Source organism: Zalophus californianus, chromosome 15, assembly GCF_009762305.2.
Source record: "Zalophus californianus isolate mZalCal1 chromosome 15, mZalCal1.pri.v2, whole genome shotgun sequence".
NCBI lineage: Eukaryota > Metazoa > Chordata > Mammalia > Carnivora > Otariidae > Zalophus > Zalophus californianus.
The window spans coordinates 20,846,657-20,864,111 of record NC_045609.1 but is presented as its reverse complement, the minus strand read 5'-3'; the positions used below and the strand labels follow the sequence as shown (position 1 = coordinate 20,864,111).

The window sequence follows — 17,455 nt, the reverse complement described above, 5'->3', positions numbered from 1 at the left end:
GAGCACGGAGTGTGGCCGGAGATCGGGGACACGGAAGTGACTGCTTTTCTCTGGGGGCACACTGAGAAGTGGGGCCCCGAGTTCTCAGCTCCTCCGAGTGGAGATTGGGAGGCCACCATTTCTGTCCTGGTCCTCCAAAGCTGTACCGAGAGCTTGCAGGGAACAAAAGCTCCTGAGAGCAAACCGGAGCAACTTCCTTAGCCCGGACCGACAAGGGCGGGGCAATTCCGCCTCCGGCAAAGACATTTGGAAACCACAGCAACAGGCCCCTCCCCCAGAAGATCAGCACAAACAGCCAGCAAGCCAAGACCAAGTTGATCGATCAAGGAGAATAGGAGAACTCCAGCGCTAGGGGAATACTGCACATAGATTCATGGCTTTTTTTTTTTTTCTTTTTTTTACCATGATTCATTATTTCATCAAAGTTAATTTTTGTTGACTGTTTTTTTTTTATTTTTCTTTTTCCCTTTTTCAACCAACATCTTATAAATCCCTTTTAAAAAAAAAACATTTTTTATTTTTCATTTTTAGAGTCATATTTTATCCCTTCATAGTAGTTACCCTTATTTTTGGCATATATATATAAGTTGTTCTCTCTTTAAAATTTTGAGGTACAGTTTCTTCTAACAGATCAAAATATACCCTAAATCACTAGTGTATGGCTTTGTACTAGTCTCCTGCCTGATCACATTCTCTCCCTTTTTCCTTTTTTTTTTTTTCTTAAATCTTCTTTCTTTTTTCAAACAACTTATCTTACCAAGTCCTTTTATAAAATCTTTTATAATTTTCATCTTTACAGTCATCTTCCATCCCTTCATTGTATCAACCCTTATTTTGTACATATATGTCTTTCTTCCTTTAAAATTTTAGGAGGCACTTTTTTCTAACAGACCAAAATACGCCCAAAATCTAGTGTGTGGCACTGATCTATGCACTAGCCTGATCATATTTGATCATATTCTGCCTTTTTTGTATTGTTTTGTTTTTGTTTTTATCTTTTTTTTCTTTTTCTCTTTCTTTTTTCTTTCTTTCCCTTTCTTTTCCCCTGGTTTCAGGTCTTTTCTGATTTGTATACAGTATATTTGCTGGGGACGTTGTAAACCTGTTAGCATTTTGTTCTCTCATTCATCTATTCTCCTCTGGACAAAATGACAAGACGAAAGAAATCACCTCAGCAAAAAGAACAAGAGGTAGTACCGTCAGCCAGGGACCTACTCAATACGGACATTAGTACGATGTCGGACCTAGAGTTCAGAATCATGACTTTAAAGATACTAGCTGGGCTTGAAAAAAGCGTGGAAGTTATTAGAGAAACCCTTTCTGGAGAAATAAAAGAACTAAAATCTAACCAAATCGAAATCAAAAAGGCTATTGATGAGGTGCAATCAAAAATGGGGGCACTAAATGCTAGGATAAATGAGGCAGAAGAGAGAATCAGCGATATAGAAGACCAAATGATGGAAAATAAACAGGCTGAGAAAAAGAGAGAGAAACAACTACAGGATCACGAGGGCAGAATTCGAGAGATAAGTGATACAATAAGACGAAACAACATTAGAATAATTGGGATCCCAGAAGAAGAAGAGAGAGAGAGAGAGGGGCAGAAGGTATATTGGAGCAAATTATAGCAGAGAACTTCCCTAATGTGAGGAAGGAAACAGGCATTAAAATCCAGGAGGCACAGAGAACCCCTCTCAAAATCAATAATAATAGGTCAACACCCCGACATCTAATAGTAAAACTTACGAGTCTCAGAGACAAAGAGAAAATCCTGAAAGCAGCTCGGGAGAAGAGATATGTAACCTACAATGGTAGAAACATTAGATTGGCAACAGACCTATCCACAGAGACCTGGCAGGCCAGAAAGGACTGGCAAGATATCTTCAGAGCACTAAACGAGAAAAATATGCAGCCAAGAATACTATATCCAGCTAGGCTATCACTGAAAATAGAAGGAGAGATAAAAAGCTTCCAGAACAAACAAAAACTAAAGGAATTTGCAAACACGAAACCAGCCCTCCAAGAAATATTGAGAGGGGTCCTCTAAGCAAAGAGAGAACCTAAAAGCAGCAAAGAGCAGAAACGAACACAGAAAACAGACAGTTAAGGGTCACCTTACAGGTAATACAATGGCACTAAATTCATACCTTTCAATAGTTACCCTGAATGTAAATGGGCTAAATGCCCCAATCAAAAGACACAGGCTATCAGATTGGATTAAAAAACAAGACCCATCAATATGCTGTCTGCAAGAGACTCATTTGAGACCCAAAGACACCCCCACATTGAAAGTGAGGGGGTGGAAAACCATTTACCATGCTAATGGACACCAAAAGAAAGCTGGGGTGGCAATCCTTATATCAGACAAACTAGATTTTCAAACAAAGACTGTAATAAGAGATGAGGAAGGACACTATATCCTACTTAAAGGGTCTATCCAACAAGAAGATCTAACAATTGTAAATATCTATGCCCCTAACTTGGGAGCAGCCAATTATATAAGGCAATTAATAACAAAAGCAAAGAAACACATTGACAACAATACAATAATAGTGGGGGACTTTAACACCCCCCTGACTGAAATGGACAGATCATCTAAGCAAAAGATCAACAAGGAAATAAAGACTTTAAATGACACACTGGACCAAATGGACTTCACAGACATATTCAGAACATTCCATCCCAAAGCAACGGAATACACATTCTTCTCTAGTGCCCATGGAACATTCTCCAGAATTGATCACATCCTAGGTCACAAATCAGGTCTCAATCGGTACCAAAAGATTGGGATCATTCCCTGCATATTTTCAGACCACAGTGCTTTGAAACTAGAACTCAATCACAAGAGGAAAGTCGGAAAGAACTCAAATACATGGAGGCTAAAGAGCATCCTACTAAAGAATGAATGGGTCAACCAAGAAATTAAAGAAGAATTAAAAAAATTCATGGAAACCAATGAAAATGAAAACACAACTGTTCAAAATCTTTGGGATACAGCAAAGGCAGTCCTGAGAGGAAAGTAGATAGCAATACAAGACTTTCTCAAGAAACAAGAAAGGTCTCAAATACACAACCTAACCCTACACCTAAAGGAGCTGGAGAAAGAACAGCAAATAAAGCCTAAACCCAGCAGGAGAAGAGAAATCATAAAGATCAGAGCAGAAATCAATGAACTAGAAACCAAAAGAACAGTAGAACAGATCCACGAAACTAGGAGGTGGTTCTTTGAAAGAATTAACAAGAATGATAAACCCCTGGCCAGACTGATCAAAAAGAAAAGAGAAATGACCCAAATCAACAAAATCATGAATGAAAGAGGAGAGATCACAACCAACACCAAAGAAATACAAACAATTATAAGAACATATTATGAGCAACTCTATGCCAGCAAATTCGATAACCTGGAAGAAATGGGTGCATTCCTAGAAATGTATCAACTACCAAAATTGAACCAGGAAGAAATAGAAAACCTGAACAGACCTATAACCACTAAGGAAATTGAAACAGTCATCAAAAATCTCCCAAGAAACAAAAGCCCAGGGCCAGATGGCTTCCCAGGGGAATTCTATCAGACATTTCAAGAAGAATTAATACCCATTCTCCTGAAACTGTTCCAAAAAATAGAAATGGAAGGGAAACTTCCAAACTCATTTTATGAGGCCAGCATTACCTTGATCCCAAAACCAGACAAAGACCCCATCAAAAAGGAGAATTACAGACCAATATCCTTGATGAACATGGATGCAAAAATTCTCACCAAAATACTAGCCAATAGGATCCAACAGTACATTAAAAGGATTATTCACCACGACCAAGTGGGATTTATCCCTGGGCTGCAAGGCTGGTTCAACAACCGCAAACCAATCAACGTGATACAATACATTAACAAAAGAAAGAACAAGAATCATATGATCCTCTCAATAGATGCAGAAAAAGCATTTGACAAAGTACAACATCCTTTCTTGATGAAAACTCTTCAGAGTATAGGGATAGAGGGTACATACCTCAATATCATAAAAGCCATCTATGAAAAACCTACAGCGAATATCATTCTCAATGGGGAAAGGCTGGGAGCTTTTCCCCTAAGGTCAGGAACGCGGCAGGGATGTCCACTCTCACCACTGCTATTCAACATAGTATTAGAAGTCCTAGCCACAGCAATCAGACAACAAAAAGAAATCAAAGGCATCCAAATCGGCAAAGAGGAAGTCAAACTCTCACTCTTTGCAGATGATATGATACTGTATGTGGAAAACCCAAAAGACTCCACCCCAAAACTGCTAGAACTCATACAGGAATTCAGTAAAGTAGCGGGATATAAAATCAATGCACAGAAATCAGTGGCATTCCTATACACCAACAACAAGACAGAAGAGAGACAAATCAAGGAGTCTATCCCATTTACAATTGCACCCAAAACCATTAGATACCTAGGAATAAATCTAACCAAAGAGGCAAAGGATCTGTACTCAGAAAACTATAAAATACTCATGAAAGAAATTGAAGAAGACACAAAGAAATGGAAAAACGTTCCATGCTCATGGATTGGGAGAATCAACATTGTGAAGATGTCAATGCTCCCTAGAGCAATCTACACATTCAATGCAATCCCCATCAAAATACCATCCACTTTTTTCAAAGAAATGGAACAAATAATCCTAAAATTTGTATGGAACCAGAAGAGACCCAGAATAGCCAGAGGAATACTGAAAAAGAAAAGCAAAGATGGCGGCATCACAATTCCGGACTTCCAGCTCTATTACAAAGCTGTCATCATCAAGACAGTATGGTAATGGCACAAAAACAGACACATCGATCAATGGAACAGAATCGAGAGCCCAGAAATGGACCCTCAACTCTATGGTCAACTTATCTTTGACAAAGCAGGAAAGAATGTCCAATGGAAAAGAGACAGTCTCTTCAACAAATGGTATTGGGAAAATTGGACAGCCACATGCAGAAGAATGACACTGGACCATTTCCTTACACCACACACAAAAATAGACTCCAAGTGGTTGAAAGACCTAAACGTGAGACAGGAGTCCATCCAAATCCTAAAGGAGAACACAGGTAGCAACCTTTTCGACCTTAGCCGCAGCAACTTCTTCCTAGAAACATCGCCAAAGGCACGGGAAGACAGGGCAAAAATGAACTATTGGGATTTCATCAAGATAAAAAGCTTTTGCACAGCAAAAGAAACAGTCCACAAAACCAAAAGACAACCGACAGAATGGGAGAAAATATTTGCAAATGACATATCAGATAAAGGGCTAGTATCCAAAATCTATAAAGAACTTATCAAACTCAACAGCCAAAGAACAAATAATCCAACCAAGAAATGGGCAGAAGACATGAACAGACATTTTTCCAAAGAAGACATCCAAATGGCCAACAGGCACATGAAAAAGTGCTCAACATCACTCGGCATCAGGGAAATCCAAATCAAAACCTCAATGAGATACCACCTCACACCCGTCAGAATGGCTAAAATTAACAAGTCAGGGAACGACAGATGTTGGCGGGGATGTGGAGAAAGGGGAACCCTCCTACACTGTTGGTGGGAATGCAAGCTGGTGCAACCCCTCTGGAAAACAGTATGGAAGTTCCTCAAACAGTTGAAATTAGAGCTACCGTTCGATCCAGCAATTGCACTACTGGGTATTTACCACAAAGATACAAATGTAGGGACCCGAAGGGGTACGTGTACCCCAATGTTTATAGCAGCAATGTCCACCATAGCCAAACTGTGGAAAGAGCCAAGATGCCCATCGACAGGTGAATGGATAAAGAAGAGGTGGTATATATACACAATGGAATATTATGCAGCCATCAAAAGGAATGAGATCTTGCCATTTGCAACGACGTGGATGGAACTGGAGGGTGTTATGCTGAGTGAAATAAGTCAATCAGAGAAAGACATGTATCACATGACCTCACTGATATGAGGAATTCTTAATCTCAGGAAAGAAACTGAGTGTTACTGGAGTGGTGGGGGGTGGGAGGGATGGGGTGGCTGGGTGATAGATATTGGGGAGGGTATGTGCTACGGTGAGCGCTGTGAATTGTGCAAGACTGTTGAATCACAGTTCTGTACTTCTGAAACAAATAATGCAACATATTTTAAGAAAAAAGAAAAAGAAGAAGATAACAGGAGAGGAAGAAAAGGGGAGTATGTCAGAGGGGGAGACGAACCATGAGAAATGATGGACTCTGAAAAACAAACTGAGGGTTCTAGAGGGGAGGGGGGTAGGGGGATGGGTTAGCCTGGTGATGGGTATTGAGGAGGGCACGTTTTGCATGGAGCACTGGGTGTTATGAACAAACAATGAATCATGGAACACTGCACCAAAAACTAATGAAGTAATATATGGTGATTAACATAACAATAAAAAATTAAAAAAAAAAAAAGAAACAGTTCTCTAGGTATCATGTCTTAAAGTTCCAGAACACTTAAAATGGTAATCAGACACACATGAAGATACTATAATAAGCTCTTCCAGAACCTCTTTTCGCCCAGCTATAAGATGGATGTGACAATCCAGTAGTTCTTTTGATCAGGGACAGATGCCTTTAAAACCCCCAATTATTCAAAAGGACTTTAAGTCATTTTCACAGATGTGTGCAGATTTAAGTAAAAAGAACTCGGGGGTGACAAAGGATAGGGTAGATTTATAACACATTCCCTATTCTAAGAACTGAATATATATGCTTTTCCAAACTATGGAGATACCAGATGTATTAATCGTGTAGTATTTAGAGATCTTGGGAAGAACATGCTTTCATAAATGCAAGGCATATTTATTAGCAATGAAGGGATTAGTTATAAACCCACTTAATTTAAAATTTAAGCCAGTAGTTGAAGAAAGTAAATTTTTTAAAATCAATTTTGGAATAGAATGGACACAGATAAAACCTCGTGTGAGTAGATGAAAAAAGTTAATATTTTGATTGACCACACATCTTGAAAGGAAGCTTTAAAGGATGTGTAGGTCTTTGAGGCCCAAGGGTAGCATTCTGGTTTGTCAAGCTGAGCAAAAACTAGGACTAGGTGAAAACATTTTTTTCTTTCTTCTGGGTTATGGATTTGTACAATTGGGGGGACTTGGAAGAGTCTGAAGCTGTGGCCATTACATTGGATCAAAACTAGATTCTCTCAAGTTCTGTGAGAGTCAGCTGAATTCACTAAAATCCCAACAAGGACAAAATATTATATTTCACTATTTCTGCTTAGGGGCAGCTAATTTTTCCTTGACTTAGCTGAGGTTCTGAGCCTTTCAATCTAATAGACAGTTTCTCTCTTATTGTGTATACTATCCTAGCCTCTGCTCATGGATCAGAAAATAACTGAAATAATGTTTGTTTTATAGATGCCTTACTTATGAAATATCTCAGAGCTAAGTCAATTTAATTGCTCCTGTGTACATCAGAGAACCAACAGATCACTCCACTAAAGCTAGAATTGGGACATACAGGACACAAAGTCAAAGGGTAGGGCATGGCTAGGAGCGGGAGGCAATGATGTAGCATCACTGGTCTTAGAGGTCCCCCTCCAGCCTCTCCCTGGCCAGGTACCAGGAAGACAAGCCCGGAGGAGGGGGTCTTGGCTTCTCCTTCCTTCATTTCCGTCAATCCGCTTGGACCTGCCCCTTTGGCAAACACATTACCACAGAAGTAAGCAAGTTAGTGTCTGCCCTCTTAGACTTTAGTCTTTGTCAAACAGTAGATTTTAAAATTCTCTGGGGGCAGGATCATCTTATTCACTTTTACATAACCTCCTTAACTGTCAACATCCTTTGTAGTAGGTGATTCTTTTTTAAGTAAAAATATATCTCAACCATTGTAAGGTAAACACTCTGCTTTAGTGTTCTAGAATTTTTGATGGGGGGTGTTATGCAGATCCCAAACAAAGGTAACGAAGCTTAAATGAGCAAAGCTAATTAAATATGATCTTGTTCAGATGGTGTCACCTTTGGGAGGTGGGGGAGGGATATGTTCTCTTAATCATACAGGAGTATATTGTCTATTCTAAGAACTTTCTTTGACAGTCCTCCTTAACCCTGTCACTGGTCAGGTGGTGGAGCCCAGTTGAAATAGGGATGTGAACTCCCCAAGGGGGTGAGTCCTGGTCTCTCATGTGTCTCTCTGTGGTAGAGGCCAATAACCATGATTGAGTATTGCTGTTCTTGTTATATATATTTTTTCTTTATGTCCTTATGAATACATGATACCTCGCAGCACAATACCTTTGGAAACTACTGTTTTATTAATTTAGTTAGAATAACATCCCTTTTCCTTCTGCCTTCTCCCTTTAAGGAAAAGTGTGAAATTATTTTTTTTAAAGATTTTATTTATTTATTTATTATTTACTTATTTATTTATTTGAGAGAAGGAAAAACAGCATGAGAGGGGAAAGGGTCAGAGGGAGAAGCAGGCTTCCCGCTGAGCCAGGAGCCCGATGTGGGACTAGATCCCAGGACTCCGGGATCATTACCTGACCCAAAGGCAGTCGCTTAACCAACTGAGCCACCCAGGCACCCCCATGAAATTATTTTTAAAAACTGGAGCGAGTAAGAATTGGGGTTTATTCTCCTATTTCCTATGAGGGTCTTGAGTAACTTGTAGACTCTTAAAGTATAGAAATTTGAAACAAACATCTGACCACAAAAATAGCTTTCCTTTTGATAAACTCATTTGGATTAAGTCTGAGAGTTTCCTTAACATAACTTTCAGAATATTAAGCTTCAAGGGAATTTTTATAAAAGAAATAGTAGCACTCATAGCTCCCATCTGTGGTGCACCTCCAGTTGGCAGGTACTAAGAGATGTTCTAATGACATCTTGTACAACTTTGTGACCCTGGGAGTATTATCCCCATTTACAGACAAGGAAGTGGAGATCCTGATAATTGATGTAACTTGTGTAAGGTCCCATAACTCACAAGTAGTAAGCGGAGCTATCTCACTCAAACCCATTGTTGGGGAAACTTGGCCAGTATTTGGGTAGTTGTAGAATTTTTCAGAAGCAGTTACTATGTCCAGAAGTATCTTTTTGCCTAAAGCTGCAGGCTTAGAAAAATGGAATTAAAGGATCCTGGAGGAATAATTAATCCCTTTCCTTATCTCTGCCCCAATTCCCCACTTTAACCCTCTTATAGGAAGGCATTCATAAAATTTTTTTTATTTTTTAATTTTTTAGAAAGATTTTGTTTGAGAGAGAGCATGAGAGAGTGAGAGCATGAGCAGGGCTTGGGGAAGGGCAGAGGGAGAGGGAGAAGCAGACTCCCCACCAAGCAGGGAACCTGATGTGGAGTTCAGTCCTAGGACCCTGAGATCATGACCTGAGCTGAAGGCAGATGCTTAACCGACTGAGCCACACAGATGCCCTACAATTTTGTTTTAGAAGCTTGTGATGACTACTTGGCAAAAAGCCCCACCACATTATTTGGCTGTTTTGGAAAAGTGACTTCTGAGACATGTGACATATTGACACTTGTACTGACTTTAACCCACACTCTGAATAGGAAAGCTTGGTCTATATTGCCACCACAGTATACTGCTCAGTCAGACCCAGATGTATTGCAGCACATGAATATTCTCACTGCATGACAGTAGCCATCTGTATTTACTCAATTTCTCACTGATTTTAGTTTTAATATTTCTTTTATCAGGTAAAGAGGGGCTATTTTGCTGCAAGGAAAACTTGTCAATTAGAGATCTGGCACAGCTCAAAAACTATAGTGGTTGAACTGTTGAATGTATATAAATCTTTCATTTTTAGTGTGTGTCTCCTTGTAGTGAATCCAGATTCATTTAGCTTGGATGTTTTTATGATATTCTCTAGAAAGTTTAGCATTCTGGAGTTCTTCTAAATTAATGCATAGATTGCATAATGGGATGACCAATGTAGTGATTTCTTTGGATGCAGTGTAGCTAATGGCAAGTTGTGTGTGTGTGTGTGTGTGTGTGTGTGTGTGTGTGTGTGTGAGAGAGAGAGAGAGAGAGAGGGAGGGAGGGAGAGAGGGAAGAGCATGCTTGCATGCTTGGCATTTGGAATTTATAAAAATGATATGTTTCTTAGATTTCAGACCAACTTAAATCTCTTTCCTATTACAGGAATAATGTATGTTTATTGTAAAAAATGTCAATGAGCCCCAAACAGGAAAAGAGAAAAAGAAATGACATCTCAGAGTTAGTCACTGTTAAGATTTTGGTATCTCAGTCTGTATGTGTGTGTATTCGTACATATGTTTGTTTTTACAAAAATGAGCCAATGCTATAAATATTCTAGAAATTATATTTTCAGATATATCTATCTTTTCAGCACTCTTTTATAATATTTTTAGTGTGAACATTTTCGTGGTATGGTTAAATCGTATCTCTTGAACATTAGGTTTTTTGTTATTTTTCTCTTTATTCTATAATCTAGAAGCAACTGACTGATAAAAGGAGGTTTCTTAAATTTCAGATTACTTATTGGCCCCCTTTCCCACCTACAGCAGGCGGAGTGTGTTTTGTTTGTGCTCCCCTGCCCTGAGCCCCACTCCCGGCTGAAGAACACTGTGGAACACTGCGGTATGACGGCTACTGACGACTCCTCTACTCCCACTGTTTCTTCTCGCAGGAGACAGAGCACGTGGCACCCAGCCAGCCAGAGTGTCGGGGGAGAACAGGAACGCCAGCTCACGAGAGTCCACAAAACCACTCTTTCAGGTGCCAAGAAACAGTGCGAGTTCAACAAAGGTGGGCCTTTTGTTGTCAGAAATCGTACTATACCTGTGTTGCTTTCCCATGCTTGCTGCTCCCACACAAGGCAAGGCTTTCTGAGTTTGACTGGCATTCCTTACAAGTCACAGAAGCTGCTTAAAGAGGCTGTGAGAGAGTATCGTTGAGTCTGAGCTGAGGAGAAATGTAAATAACGTACTGTCTCTGCCTTCATTTTGGAGATAATCAGCCTACAGCTCAGAGAGGAGAGGAGATAGTCTTGGAGAAAGAAATGCTGATTTCATTTTGTCCTCTTTTATTCCATGCTGGAGATGATTAGGTTTTCCTCTGTGATAATGATAATTAGTGATGACAGTGTAGACATCAAGCCAATTTCTTTTCACATACTATCTCATTTAGCCTTTGCCACTTCTTCATAAAGTAAGTACTTATAGCCCCATTTTATGGAGGAGAAGCCTGAGGCTGGACTCATTGGGGCACTGGCCTGATGTTGCACAAGTGAAAAAGCTGAGCCAGACTTTGAACCTATAAATGTTTGATTACAGAATAGCAGGTGTGGCTTCTGTGCTGATCCAAGGAGTGTCCTTGAGGCACTTGAAGCAGCCCTGGGGCTGGCCTCTCTGGTCCGCTAGACCTGCTGAGACAGCCCTGGGTTCAGGGCAAGGACGTAGGTGGAAAGCTGTCTGCAGCAAGGTTGGCATGGCATTCTGATGGGAGCCTGGCATTGCAGCTATCTGTGGAAAGTCTCTTCTGGAAATAAACAGAAGAAAGAATTCAGCTGCTAGTCGTGTCAGCTATCTTTGTAGGATCAGGCGTACAGCGTAATCATAGCCCTCACTCAGCGGGAAGGGAGTGCTGTGCTTCTGAGCATGACCTTTAGATTTTTTTTTTTTTTTTTATGGCAGCACAGCCTAAATGAATCAACAACTACAGAGAAGTTGGCTGTGCTATGTAATTTTGCTTTAAAATATTCAACATACTAAATTTAGAATCATAGAGCCCTAAAAGGTTGGAGGGGCCCCAAAAGCAAGGTGACCCACTCTCCAACCAGATTCGTCGGTTTCTTGTATCACCCTCTTCACAATTTGCCACCACTTTTCTGTTTATTCTTATGTGACCTCAGGTCAGGTGAGACTCAACCTTGTCATTTCTCTGCTGATTGGGGCATTCTCCTTATTTGAAGTCTTATTATAATGAAGCTGTTTTAGACAGACCAGAACCAATTTTGTGCAGTGACCCTGTCTCCCCTCCACCACACTGGTGCCTGCCTTTCCTAGCAAGAACAAGGCCAACTATATATCCATGCATATTTCAAAGTCGTAACACAAAATGAAACAAAAAAACAAAACTAAATTATTTATTTTTGTGTATGGAATGTATGGGGCAGCCCTTTGGGGTGGACGTTCCACAGAGGCTAGTCAGGAAAAATGATATTAGCAGTTAACCTTCTCAAAGATACTTGATGTTTGGTAACTTTAGATCACTTTATATCTCATCTACAGTGCGGAAAGTAAGTGGTAACATTACTGTTATCAGAGGGCAAGTCAGAAATTGAATAGGATTCTGTGATGGGAATCATTTACATATGATTAGTAAGATCTAAGAGTATTGAATTAGAATAGTTTTGATGAGGAAATGTACTGGGCAGCCATTCTTACATTTGGGGTTGGGGAGTTACAGAATTTGGATTCTTCGATCTATGGTACCTTTTCTCAAAAAAAGAGAGATGCACGTATATACAACTTTGTAACATCTTAGGGTGCTCCTGGACCTCCTCTGCATGTCAGTGACAGGAACTGAATACAGACAGGGTCCCTGGGCAGCTTTCCTCATTAAGTCAGATTTGTCTCTCCCCATTTTCCCCATTAGCCACTTCTACATCTTAGCAAACCTCCACAGGACTCCAAATACCTTGTCCTTTTCTTCTCCCTTCTAGCCTCCAGGCTCCACCTTGATGGGATCTAGCTTTATGAGCTAGCATCATTCCAAAATATTCTGCACCCCAGTGTTGGCAATCACAGGATCTGGAGTTAAGTGTCAGATGAGAAGAGGTATTAGGCCACTTATGTCTGGTACTATTAAGTTTAGTATTTAGATTGGGCTGGTAACCTTTAAACTAGAGTTATTTGTCACAGCCATGGTGGCATCACCTAGGGACATTCTAATGAAACTTTAAAAAAAAATCTCAAAATATTACAGGGATTGTGAAACTTGATGAACTGGTGAAATGAGATCTGAGGCTAGAAACAACTTTGAGTTCAGGTAGCTCACATTCCTGAAAACATTTCTCTTCCCTTTTCAGCCAGCATATGGCCAGATTCAGGCATATGGTGCCCAGTAAGATCTTGATAGAGACATGATACTGTAATAGGATGCTCCAGACCTAGGTTTGGCTCAAAGTGAGGGAAGGAGCCAGGCTAAATCTCAGCAGGTATAAAATGCCACCTTCTTGGGGGTGGAGGGAGAATTTTATTTGCATAATGAACACTTTGAAAAGGGGAAGAAAGATCTTTTTGTCGTCAAGGGGTCACATGTCACTTCGATGAGAGTCAAAGGAGTAGTTAATCTTCAGAGAATGAATCCATCCTTGTAGAAATGACATTTTGGAGCTCATTGTGTTATGAGGTGGGAACTGATCTTTGCATGTATGCCAAGGAGAAATAGTTTCATACCTTCAACCCCTAGATCATGTATCTTCAGCTCTTTCTAGTGCAAGGAGCCTGTATCTGTGTCTGTGGATGAGCTTCAGGGAGGTTTATGAATGTTTTTCCCAAAGCTTGAGTGTATATATATGTATATATTATATTGGTTTTCTGTTGCTACTGTAACAAGTGACCACAAATCTATGGCTTAAAACAACACACATTTTTTTTAAGATTTTATTTATTTATTTGACACACAGAGAGAGATATTTAGAGAGAGATCACAAGCAGGGGGAGTGGCAGGCAGGCAGAGGGAGAGGAAGAACCAGGCTCTCTGCTGAGCAAGGAGCCTGATGCGGGGCTCCATCCCAGGACCCTGGGATCATGACCTGAGCCGAAGGCAGCCGCTTAACCAACTGAGTCACCCAGGTGCCCCAAAACAACACACATTTATAACCTTATAGTTCTGTAGATACCCAACTTGGGCTAAAATAAAGGTGTCAGTAGGCCTGCAATTCCTTTCTGGAGTCTCTAGGGGGAGAAGCCATCTGTTCCCTTGCCTTTTCCGAGTTTCCAGAGGCTGCCTACATTGCTTGGCTTGTACCCCTTCCTCCATTGCAAAACTAGCAACATTGCATTTCTGAGCATTCTTCCATACATCTCCCTCTGACCAGGGAGATTTTCTGATTTTAAGGATTCATGGGACTAGATTGGACTGACTCAGATAATCCACAGTAATCTCCCCATCTCAAGGTCCTTAACTTGATCATATCTGCAGAATCCCTTTTGTCATGTAAGAGTAACATGTGGAGTGGGACAGAAAATGAGGACACAGGCACTGTGGTGTGTGTGGGGGTGATTATTCTACTTGCTACATAAAAGTTTAGTTTTCCAGGGAAAATCTCTAAAGCATTCATCACAATCTCATGTGGTACTCATGACCCCAAAAAAGTTTAAAACACTATCCTAACCTCTTTCTGTCTCCCAGTTTGCTTGTTCTTCAACAGAGCCAACCTCAGACACTGATTTCACCCCCTCCACCCTCTTTCACTCCATCTGTGCTCCTACTGGCCATGTCCTCTCTGTCCTTACACGACCGATAGCCCTTGTACAGTGCCCCAGAGCAGAGATCTCACGTTTGGTGTCCTGCAGTTTATCTAGTGTGGAGATACACTTGTCTTGTAGAATGTTTTAAAACATTTTGATTCAATATTTAAAATTCAGAAATTTTGGGACACCTGGGTGGCTCAGTCGGTTAAACATCTGCCTTCGGCTCAGGTCATGATCCCAGGGTCCTGGGATCACGTCCCGCATTGGGCTCCCTGCTCGGTGGGGAGTCTGCTCCCTCTGCCTGCTGCTCCCCCTGCTTGTGTTCTCCCTCACTTGCTCTCTCTCTGGCAAATAAATGACTGAAATCTTTAAAAAATAAAAATAAATAAATAAATAAATACAATTCAGAAATTTTATAGATTTGGGAGATTCTTTTTGAGAAACTAAAGGTGGGAAAACCCAAAGCCTATATTACTACGTGGCAACAATTAGCTGGAGGGAGTTGAGGAGCAGCTGTCCATTTTTCCACAACTCTCACCTGGATCTGCCTGCTTTCTTATGCATGCTGCCTGGATCCTACAGGCATTTGATTTATAATGCCTGTTTTAATCATTTTCTTCCCAGCAGCTGCTCATCCTGGGTACTCTAGCTGCCTGGAGCTAAGCCCTAATAAGGTGATCTCTGATACTGTCTTAATGTCTCCTTTCCAAGATAACATATTTACATTTTAACTTGGATTTTCATTGCATGTGAGTGGAGGGGCTGTGTATTACCCTACTCTGGCATGCTCTTCAGTACCTGGAGCTTTTCAAAACACGTATAATTATAGAACTGCATTTGGTTAGAGCAAGAATGAAGCCTTAGGAATCGTTTCATAGAGCCCTCTCATTTTCTAGTTTGACACCCAGTGAGGCCGTGATTTGCTTGAGCCCTCGCTCCCCTTATAACAGAACCAAGACGAATGCCATCAATCTGTTCAGAGCAGTCACTTGATAAATATGCATCAGTTTGATTTTTTTTTTATATCGCTACAGCCAGTGCCAATCCTATAAACCCTCAGATATGACAAAGGAGGATTTATGAATGTAAGAGAATACTAATGAAGCTGGGGATTTCTTACCCAGCTAAGTAAAGTTACTTTTGAGAGTGATTAACTCACTTGTGCTTAAAATATTGCATTAAAATTTATGACAGCATTAAACTTTTAATGTCGTTAAAGACCGTGTCTGTATAAACAGGAGCTATTCTATAGCATTGTGTCACTACTGATTAAGTTGGTGGTTACATTTGCGAATTGGAGTTTATTGGCCTCTTCATCTGGAAGTCCCCAGTTAGAGGGAGTTGAAGATTGATGTATTAGCAAGAATAATGGCCTTTGATGGCTTTGACTATTTTTGTGACATTCCAGAAGAAAGAAAAAGCTTTGTTGTTTTATGGAAAGAGGAAGTTTTGTTGGCAGCAACTTTTCCATGGGGAATAAATCCTTTCAGCTTTTGTTTTTGAGATAGACAACTTGTCTGTGTTTTAATAGGTAATTGTTTCTTATTTAAGTGTTTTTCATAGAAGTAAGCAGAGTCTTAATGAGCTCTGTTAAAAAGAGAAAGAATGAGTAAGAGAATGAGCACCCAGAGATTTTTAATAACATAGTAGACAAGATGTACCTTCTTGGACTGTACCAGACAGGAGCTCTACATGTTGCCAGCATGTTCTTATTAGTGTGCTCTTAGGATGTCTCTCCTCTCTTCCCCTCCCCTCCGTCACCTCCCCTCCCTTCTCTTCTCCCTCTCTCCGTCTCTCCATCTCTCTCTCTCTCTCTCTCTCTCTTCCTTAATAGTGCAGGGGGAGGAGAATGAATGAAGTATAAACAAAAAAAAATATAGTTTGTCTTGACAATGTTTTGAGACTCCCTGCTAGACAGTTGGGTGACGAGTGGGCTCTGAAATGCTTACTTTGCCTACATTGCATGGGAAGGGAGCCATATAGAGAGGGATCTCTTCATCCTCCAATCCTGCCTCCATCCTCATGGGCTCAGAAATAGTCTGATAGCATGGAAAGAACATTCAAATTAAGAAATGCAGAGTCTTATCTCATGTCTCTTGGGTGACCTTGGTCACTTCCTGCAAATCCCTCAGTCCCCTCCTCTAACACAAGTTTGGGTCAGATGATTTCTCTGCCCCCTTCTGACTCTAATTCTAAAAATGCTCAACAGTTTAGATGTTTAAAGGATTAGATGTGGAAAGATTTTAGCTTAATAAAACAAGCTCTTGCAGTCACAGATAAAAATAATTCCTCCTCCATGCTGTAGAGCACAAAAATATCCTATACCAAATCACCAACCCCTTGAACTGATTGACAAAGAACCCACACTTGACTATTCTGGGAATGAAACCCTCCTTTATTATTATTATTTTTTTTGAGACTGCCCTTGGTTACTTTATAAATTGTTAGCACTTTCACACAGACAATGATTAGGCATGAAGATAAAAGAGAAACTCTGAGACATTCTCTCATTAAAAATAATAATAAATGGGACATGATTATATTGGAAAATACAAAAAAATCCAAGGAAATAATTTTTTTTAGTCTTACTAATGCATTCTGCATTCTGACTATACAATCTTTATATGTAAGTTGAATAATAAAGTAGTGGGGTAATTATCACCAACCTCAGCTTCATTTATGGCTAAGATGAGCAAATTTGATTTTTCATAACAAATACTCTAACATACAATTTTCTACAAGGAACGTATTTTACAAACTTTGTATCATAGCCTTGTGTTAGAAATAATATTTCTAGGAGATAGAATAAAAACTTTGTCCTTAATATCTCAACATCTTAGAAAACTTCTTGACCTAACTTGGACTAGATTTAAGAGACAAATTTCAATAGTGGTTATAGGGGACAGAGTGTGCATATAAACTTAAATCTAATTTAAAACTGACCAGCTGGTTAGACGTTGAGTGTTCCTGAGGCCATGGGAATGAGGCTATTCTTTTTTTTTTTTAATTTTTTTATTGTTATGTTAATCACCATATATTACAT

General features: G+C 40.0%; 1 protein-coding gene across 5 annotated transcripts in view; it reads left to right on the top strand.

Moving 5' to 3' along the window:
- Positions 1–17,455, top strand: part of FAM13C (family with sequence similarity 13 member C) — a 174,540-nt gene that overhangs the window by 56,075 nt on the left and 101,010 nt on the right. For all 5 annotated transcript variants that reach the window (XM_027596221.2, XM_027596220.2, XM_027596219.2 and 2 more), the window contains one exon: positions 10,620–10,738. In XM_027596221.2, coding sequence (XP_027452022.1) covers positions 10,620–10,738 — 119 coding nt within the window. The remainder of the gene's footprint in view (positions 1–10,619; positions 10,739–17,455) is intronic.